This window comes from Strix aluco, chromosome 17, assembly GCF_031877795.1.
Source record: "Strix aluco isolate bStrAlu1 chromosome 17, bStrAlu1.hap1, whole genome shotgun sequence".
Taxonomy (NCBI): domain Eukaryota; kingdom Metazoa; phylum Chordata; class Aves; order Strigiformes; family Strigidae; genus Strix; species Strix aluco.
The window spans coordinates 6,989,187-6,998,780 of NC_133947.1; the positions used below are offsets into that span (position 1 = coordinate 6,989,187).

Here is a 9,594-nt window from a genome sequence, read left to right on the forward strand (position 1 = left end):
TTGAAAGCACTTCTAAGAGAAAGGTCTGGAAAGTATTGTTACCAAATGGGATGCGTAACAGGGACTAATCTTAGCATTGGGTGGTATAAGATGTTATTCCCTAAAATGTAGCAACAGAACATACAAGCCAACTATTCTCCAATAAAACACTTCAAGCAAACTAAGAGAAAGCAATTTATTGTATTTTCATTATAAGACTTTAAGACTGTCTTTACTATTTTACAAACCATTTTAAAAAATGATCCTTTTACAAACTGAGGGTTCTAGAATTCAAAATATATTCTCAAATTAATTTAAAATATACTTTGCAAAAAACCTTCATTTAGCAAGTTGCCAGTAGTTTATACAACCATATTTACCTTAATAGGTTATCTGAATTCTGGTTGTAGTTTAAATGAAACTTTCTTTACAGCAAGAAAATATCTAGTTAGTGCTGGTGATTTTTTAATAACTTTTAGGTGCATTTGCTTTAAATGATTCCTGCTTTACAGAAAGATTTTTTTTTGAAAGTTTGAATATTCCTTTTCTGCTAACTTTAAGATAAAACATTATCAGAAATGACTGATTAAATGAAGAAAACAAGGCTGCCTTGTGACTATTCTGGAATTCTTTTATTCTCTGTGGTAACAGAACACTACTCTGAGCTGATACGAAGAGAGAGGGCATGTAGGGTTGAGTTGGAGTTCATAGGTTGCTCATAACAAAACTATTTGTTCTCTCCCACATCCTAACCCCATGATTCCTTCCTCTTAATTCACTAAAATTTAGCAAAAAACCCCATGATCACCAGGGTAACTTCCTGCTATACATATTCCTGTATGAACAGATCTGTGTCAGAGCCACCTTGGGGTAAGACAGTGTAAAAAGAGCAGCCCTGGAAGGAAGAACAGGGCCAGAAGACTGACAGATCTGGCTCAAGCTATCTCACAGAAGTACAGTCCTAAAACCCAGGTTTACCACAGAATGTTACACTGACTATCTAGTTTTGGGATCCAGTCTTTAGGTTAACTGAAAAGCAGTATGTGAATTTATGGATGTGCAACTACATTCTAATAGGAATAGTGTCCAACTGAAGACATGAAAAGCACTTCTAATTGGTACATTCAGCAGTCTGCCAGACAAAAGCACAGGAATTGCCCTTGAGAAGCTATGAATTGTGGTGTCTGGACTTCAGGTGCAGATTTGACTTTCATCCACAGCAGCAGAAAACTGCTAGGGTTAGTTTTCAGATAAAAAAGTGTTTCCAGTACAAAGCCAGATCTCAATACATGAAAAATGCACAGATACCTTGCCTCTGACTTTATGATCTTTGGAATATGTTCACACAGGAGGTAATTCTGGTTACACTGATTTCAGTAGACTCAGGATTCCTTCTGAGTCTATAGGTATAAAAAAAAAACCTATTTTAAAAAAGGACTTTAAGGCCAGTTCCTAACCTATAAATAAAGCACACTTTCAGACAATAAAATCTTGAAACATGGAAGCACCACAAAGGAGCTGTAGTTTCAGAACAGTGCATCACCTATTCTGGCTAAAACAATTATCACTGTGCAATAATTAAGCATGGGGTACTCCCACTTAAGTTAGTTCAGCATGTGTGTTGTACTGGAAGACTGGGGTCATAATATATGCCTTCTATAACAAAACCCCCACCCACCTACCCCCTAGATTCCAATATATACACTTACCAAAAGAACTATTCACATAGTAGGATATTGTTTATTCCACAGACTATTAGGAAGAGAATCTTACTCTGTTTCTCAGCTACACAGTAATAAACTGATGCTGCCACTTTATTTCGACAAGAAAAGAATTCAAGCCCAAAAAGCTAGATTATAAAGACCCAGAACTGTGTGTTCTAAAGAGCATTTATATTACCACTTGCACCACCAGGTCTTTCTAAAGAGGTGGCAAAAGGGAAAGAAGGACAGCACTTTTCACAGTGTAACATTTACCTGAAAGAGCAAGAAATACAAGAGGAGGTCAGCATTAACATGAATCCAAATAAGTCTTTTAAAGAAATTTATCAATCTGAAAATCTACATGGATATAGAGCATTTAAGAAACAGTAAAAACCAGTAAGGAATCATGGATTTGAGGCAGGAGGTTTGAAGACACCAATCTTCCGGCAGTATCGGACAATAAATGGCACAGAAACTATAGTAATGCTGATTCGTACTGGAGCAAACAATTTGTGAATAGCATATGCCAGCACAAATGTGCTTGTACCAGCAGCCATTTTAGATTGCAACGATGATTCACTGAAACCAAGTTTGAAGAGAACTGCAGTCATATCGACACCACTGGAGAAAAAGAAAACAAAGATTTCTGTAGTTTATTTTAAGGTTGCACACTAAAAAATATAAAGTGTTCTTTTTTTCAGGGAATTTAACATGGCACACTTCCAACTCTGGAATTTATGTTCAAATTGGATGTTGTTAAATAATAAGAACAATTATTTATTTCAGCAGTAACAGCTGAAGTTACTTCTGTAGCACAACACATGCAGTATTTTCAGATGCACATTTTTTTTTCTTAAATTGATAAGTTCCCTGTGAAGTCAAATACGTTCTTAAGTTTTACAACTGCACAGCTGCAGCATGTGCATGGAGAATACTCAGCCCCATGCTCAACCTTCAGAGATTAAATAATCTATATCTCTACTTCTGAATTTTTAAAAAGTTAGAAATTTATGAATTTGTGTTGGAAATTCATCTTCACAAAATTTACAATACAGCATATTCTGTGTCCTGATAAATTTTATCATCTAAATATAGACCGACCAAACCAAATAACTGAACCTATTGTTAGGCTTAGTGTTCTAACAGAGGAGTACAAAGCTGTTAAAATGACAAGTATCTAAAATCTAGCAAGTGAAGGAAGTATTATGGATTTCAAACAAGCGTTATCTACTAAATCCATTAATATTTTAGTTCTCTATAGACATAGCAGCTTTCATCAAGGTTCCTACGTTTGCAGTACTTTTGGAAAAGAAGTTGTTACTGTAACTTTCCCCCCTTCACTTGCCAGTATCTGGTAACTGGCAGTTAAATCATACCCGAAGGAAAAAGTTTTCACGGTCACTCTGTGCCACAACATAGTAAACAAGAGAAATCAGGCATTCACATATTCCCACTGAAGTCACGACTAAGTGGCAGGGAATGTTTTGAGAAACAACATGTTTCCCTGTCACCTCAGCTGAAATACCTCATGCTCAACAGACATACTTAGAACTGATGCATTCCCACCAGAAGCCACATACAGAATTTCCCGCCCGACTCCTATATGGTTATCTAATATTTTATTTTTCAATCTAATCCTGTTTCAGTGGCTGTTGCCTTCTGCATTTAAACTGCAGAAACCGAGTTCAACAACCAGAAAAATAAGTTTATCTCTAGGCTCCAGCACTTCTGTATGGCTCTATCTCTACAGACCATACTACTGTTTGAGAACAAAAGATATCTCTGCAGAACAAAAATAAATTCTCTTATCTGGTTAGTTACTCTGGTGCAGTCTCTACTCTACTCTGTTTTGACCTGCCCACTGTGGATTGTGAACCTATGCAAAAAAGACCATTTTCTCTCACGCCTGATGGGAGATTAGACCTATTTATGGATCCATCTATACTCAAAATTCAGGAGATTACTGTGTCTAGATAAAACAGGCAGAGTACATGTCTCCTTCCAGAAATAAGCACAATGGCAAGATATTTTTCTTGGATAAAACATTACCTAGAGGCTACAGACAACTGTACAAACCTCACCTTGACACAGCCAGGTAGAAGATTCCTAGAGATACTAATGAAATTCCAACATGGAATGAAACCCCTATAGCACCATATTCTTTAAAAACTTGTTTCAGCTGCTGGGATTTGTGGAGTTTCTTGTTTTCACCACTGGAATCTGTGGCTGCCTTTTCAGGGGATCCACCTGCATCCTAAAAAGAAAACAATTAGAAGTATTTATTAGGATTAAGCACAATATCATAGTCCAGTCAGTGGAACCGATCTGAAATAATGAAGGAAGTGGCTTGCATACAGTGCTGTTCAGAATGCTTTGGGAAGACAGTAACCACTTGCTCTTTCACATCGGGAGAGCAGATGCCTGTGGCAGAGCCCATGCAAGCTCCCTTTTCCCATCTATTCATATCAAAGGGCTGCATCAAGCTTGGTGCAAGTTCTTACACAATGCAAGTTTCATAATTAAGAGGAGTTATTACAGTCCCAGTCTTCCCTTTGATCCAAATGTGTGCTAAGGCACACCCACACAGCTGCCTGAGAGACGAGACTGAGGTGCCAAAGAGGTCTTTGCTTACACCCACTGCTCAGCTTTACACAGTGAATTCTTGCCACACAGCTTTCTGTTCAGGGGCTAAGCAGCTGGTGGCACTGGAAGCTGACACAATACTACACTGATGCTGGCTTACAAACAACTTACTGATAGAAGAGGTCCAACATTTAAGTTCCTATAAATCACGCTCTGTAGATCAGCTGAAAAAAGGAAGAACCAGGGAACTGCTACCGTTGACAGCAACAATCAATACTGTTGCCATGGTGTAGACAATAGCTACACAGCCACACCAGCGGCGGTGTAAATAGCCTAACTTCACTGAAAATTTTCATCACAGCAAAACTTATTGACAGCTGTTTATCTGGGTAAATTTAAAGTGCAGAACTTCATACTAAAATATACCCCAAAGCAATCTGATAGTGCAATGCAGGCAAAGAAGGGCATATATGCTGCTAGTAATAAGACAGCCTTTGGATACCTCCTCATACTTGCCATAGAAGAAATACTCACTGGAGAAAGAAAACGTCTCCACAAAGACCTCAGAATTTTTCCTCTAGTTAGCAAGCAGGTGTCAGGAAAGATTAGAAGACTCCTTTCTTTTCAGCTGAATTCAGCAGCAGTTGTGACAATATGACAGCTAGACTAAAGGCCACTGCTGCCCACAGGACAGGTACAGCTACTGAGTGCCTGGCACCACTTTGTCCTACTGTGGATTGGTTTCAAGGTATGCAAATTAGAAGAAAAATACTTTTGATTAATCCTTGGACGTGGCGAGATTGTAAATTAGGATACAAGACAGGCTCTTCTTACAACACTCACAGTAGGATGCACTTGTTTTAATCAGTGATTTTAATTATACCAACCATCCCCCCCCAAACCCAAAAAACTATGCCCCTGTTTTTCTCTTTTTTAATTGTTATTTGTGTTATTTCGTATTTCATTTTGACAGGAAATCACATTTATCCATAAATATATACTTAGGGAATTGTATAGCTCAACTTATTCTGATTCTTGTATTTTTAAAACTTTCAAACATAATGGATGTTAGGGTTTTTTTCTGCTCATGAGCCAAAGCAATATTTGAACAGAATCTGAAACTTGACCTAGAAAGAAAAATGCCCAGTAGAAGAAATTTTTTATTGCTTAAAACCCAAGCAGTTTTAATATTAGAAGGTAAATAAGAAAAAAAGAGATCATATATATTTTTTAGGCACGCTCATTAAGCAAAAGAATGGATTCATAATTAGATAATCTAATTACTTTCAGTCACCAGAAGTCATTAGATTCCATTCATGGCTGTATTACATGGCTGCTACTTCACCATGTTTCAAGAACTCATTCTCTTACTCTTCAGTTTTATTATAGGAAAAGGGGGGTCAGGGTGGAGGAGGGAAGAATGCTGTTTTATCTCTCAGTCTGTAAAATTGAAATACCGAGGTATTGAATGGAACTAGCTGAATAAACTGAACAAAATAGTCTCATAATACCTTCTGCCAAAAGCTATCCTAACAATTCAATCAACATCACATGCTTAGTCAAGAATACTCATTTATTCAACAGTGTGATTTTCTTAAAAGCCAAGCATGGTTTGAATAGTATTTTAAGATTTAATAGCTTACAGTGAATTTTTCATCCAAACAAAGATGATCATTATCTATTTAAGGAGCCAAATATGAAGATTTTCGTCAGACAGCTGTCATGAAAACAGGAGCTGATAATCTATAGAGATACATAAGCCTCAGAGGAACTCTGGGTCTTACAGCCACGCTTGCAAGACAGATCATAAGGACTGAAAAATAGTTTGTTCCCATCGTCCAAATACATTTCAATTCACTCATGCTCTCAGGCTTACATGCCAGGAAATTTCTGAATGGTATTGATGCAAGATGTTGAAGAAGTACCACTTCAACAGATGTTATTTGGAATACCCAGCGTGGTCATGTCCTGAATAACGCACAATTGTGTGAAACAAGGTACCCATTTTCCACATAATTCTGCTACAGTATTTCTGCTAAAAAGCCAATTTTATTCACATCATTTGGGCAAAGATTCAGCTTCTGGATGAACTAAGGTATGAAAACAAATCTGAGACATCATGTTTTGTGATGAGGCTGCAGAAATTAACCTGAAAATTAAGCTGTAGAAATTAAACTGTAAATGAAGCTTTGTATGGAAAGCTCACATTCACAATCTTGGCACAAACAGGTGTTAAGCCCGTCTCCTACAAAAACCCAGCATAAACATGATTTAATCATCTAATGCAGTGTAAAAAACAGTTGCATGTGAGGCCTTCATTTGCCAATTCAAATTTAAAAACAGAACAATGCATGAATGAATTGAATGATTTTTTTCTCCCCATCTCCAAAAAAGTCAGCTGAACGGTGGAAGCCCAGTGCAGCACGTTATTAGCCGTGGTATTTTGCACGTTGGTATTTTCTGTCTCGGCTAACGAGAGGCGCAGCCAGGCACGGGCCGTCTCTGCAGGGCTGCCCCCCCCGTGCCGGCCACTGCCAGGGGCTGGAGCCCACGGCACCGCCGCCAGGAACACCCGGGCTTCTCTGGGTCTGCGTGAATTACTGAAAACTTTTTTTTGTTCTTCATGACTCCCCTGAAGTGCTCAAACCCTGCAGTCCCCAGGGCAAACATACACACAGCCGGCCAGCTGAACCCCTAATCTTAAAGACACCCCCAAAAGCTGGAAAACACTCCCAGGCCAGGCCAAGTTGGGGTTTAACCAGAGCTGCGATCCGCTCCCCACCAAGACCCCCCCCCTCCAGAGGCGGGCCCTGAGGCCGCGCTGCCCCCCTCCCGCAGCGCCTCACGGGGGGGCTCCCACACGGCCCCCCGCCCCGCGCACATACCTTGGCGGAGCTGCCGGCGGCGGATCGCAGCGTTCCCGGGGGCAGCGGCGGGCTGAGGCCAGCCCAGGCGAGGCGGGGAGCGCAGCCCACGGCGCGGGGGACCGGGGCGAGCGGGCCCGGCCGCAGCGGGCCCAGCCGCACCAGGCGGAACATCCCAGCGGCGCAGCCCCGGCTCCGCGCGCCGGGCGGGGCGGGCGGCCAGGCCCGACGAGCCGAGCACCCGCCTCCTCCTTAAAGGGGCAGCGGCCCCGGGGGCGCCGGGCGGGGCGGGCGGTGCCGGGTGCTGCTGCCGCTGAGGGGGAGCGAGCGCTGCGCGCTTTTAGGCTGAGGGGAGAAAGGCGCGGAGGGCGGCGTGTTGCCGCCGTGGTCGGTTCTTCGCACCTCGTCTGCTGCTCTTTCCTCCTCAGGGGGAGGGCTCTTCACACCCTTCCCCTGCCCCAGCGTGGGTCCTTCCCACAGCAGCCAGTCCTCCCTGTACTTCTCCAGTGTGAGTCCTTCCCACGGGGCTGCAGCTCTTCACGAACTGCCCCAGCGTGGGTCCCTCCCACGGGTGCAGCCCTTCAGGCACAGACTGCTCCAGCGCGGGTCTCCCGCGGGGTCACAAGTGCTGCCAGCAAACCTGCTCCCGCGTGGGCTCCTCTCTCCACGGACCCACAGCTCCTGCCAGGAGCCTGCTCCAGCGCGGGCTTCCCACAGGTCACAGCCTCCTTCGGGCACCCCGCTGCTCCAGCGTGGGGTCCCCCCCGGGCTGCAGGTGGGTCTCTGCTCCATCATGGGGCTCCATGGGTGCAGGACACAGCTGCCTCCCCGCGGGCTGCACCAGGGGCTGGGGGGGAATCTCTGCTCTGGAGCCTGGCGCAGCACCTCCCTCCTCCTGCACTGACCTGGGTGTCTGCAGGGCTGTTTCTCTCACATATTCTCACTCCTCTCTCTGGCTGCAATTTCCGTGGCATAGGTTTTATTTTACCCCTTCTTAAATATCACGGAGATGCTACCACTGTCTCTGATTGGGTTGGCCTGGGCCAGCAGCAGGTTTGTCTTGGAGCCACCTGGCATTGGCTCCATCAGACATAGGGGAGGCTTGTAGCAGCTTCTCACAGAAGCCCCCCCTGTAGCCCCTGGCTAACAGAACTTTGCCACGCAAACCCAATACAAGTGTGCTCCCAAAGTCTGCAAAGTTAAAGTGGAGAGGTGGTTAAAGTGTCATCGCAGGTTCAGTTCTAGTGCATGGGCTCACAGGACAGGTGGTTTATGTCATTACTGACTTTATCTTGAAGAGCTCCAGTAATTTGCCAAGACTTCATGGTGCAGGGCAGAGTGCAAACACAGAGCTTTTCCAGTCCGAAAGGGTTCACAGCATCTCTGAGACAAGAAGCCTTCCAACAAACACTGAGGTCTTGCATTTATCGTCTCGTTTCTATATTAAAACCACAACAGAAAAAGTAGGAATTAAAAATACCATTGAAGTGCAACATCCCCGTGGGAGAATTGTAGATGTTGTGGGGGGGATATTCCTGGCAGGTGAATCCCAGTGCCCTGGGGAGCTCTATTTCAGCCAGTAGGGCTTTGGTTGGTAGGAAAGATTTGTCTGCATTGGTTCATTTTCAGGAACAGTGCATAACTGTGGTGATTTCCAGACCTTTTGTGGTGTTTCAACAATTTGATGCTAATGCTCCTGAACATAGTTTAATATCTGCAAGTTGACCACTCTCCTGCACAATGCCAAGGCTTTTCATAATTGCAGTCACTGCAGTTTTCTGAAGTGGTGGCTTCTTGCCATCACAGACAAGGCTGCTCACTGAGGGGGCAAGGGTAAATATTGCATAACTATATTAATGTACTGAAACAATGCATCTGAACGCTAAGCTCCAGCAATAAAATGCTTCTCTTTTCCTAGTTGCTAAGCCTTCCCTCTTCAGAGATATTGTTGGTTTTGCAGTGATGTAAGCATACAGGGCTGAGTACAATAGGAGAACTGTGTCAGATAAATAGGAGGTTTTCCCTCCAGAAGAGCTTGCAGTTTAGGAGCACAAGCTGGAACTGCACAGGACAACAGTGAATGGTACAATGTTGAAACGGCATGGTGGGTGGCTCTTGTTAAGTGCAATGCACCACAGAACAGATGGGTTTCGAGGAGTATCTTGGAGGAAGAAAGGGAGAGAGCTTTGCATGCATTAAAATAGAGTCTGTTCTGGGCATAATAAACAGCACTGCCAATTCTAGGGTGTTACACTTCCTTTAGTTCTTGCTTCATAAATCTACTCTCTCTCTGTATGCTTTGTAGAAGAATAGTTTCTGAGAACACAATTTCACTTATTTATTATGTTCAAGTATTTATTATATTTACTGTTCCAAAGCAGTTTGTTAATGTGTTCTCTGTGACTATTTATACACCAGCACCAGCTGAGTAGACAGATGATATTAACATGGCAGTGCTCTAATTG

At 43.0% G+C, this 9,594-nt stretch overlaps 1 protein-coding gene across 1 annotated transcript; it reads right to left on the reverse strand.

Annotated features, from left to right (window-relative positions):
* Positions 1 to 161: 161 nt before the first annotated feature.
* FAM210B (family with sequence similarity 210 member B) lies at positions 162 to 7,351 on the reverse strand. Its single transcript, XM_074843258.1, has 3 exons — positions 7,151 to 7,351; positions 3,764 to 3,936; positions 162 to 2,303 (listed from the first exon to the last, which is right to left on the reverse strand). Exons 1-3 carry the CDS (start codon positions 7,301 to 7,303, stop codon positions 2,087 to 2,089), a joined length of 543 nt encoding a protein of 180 aa, XP_074699359.1. The 5' UTR covers positions 7,304 to 7,351; the 3' UTR covers positions 162 to 2,086.
* Positions 7,352 to 9,594: the final 2,243 nt, after the last annotated feature.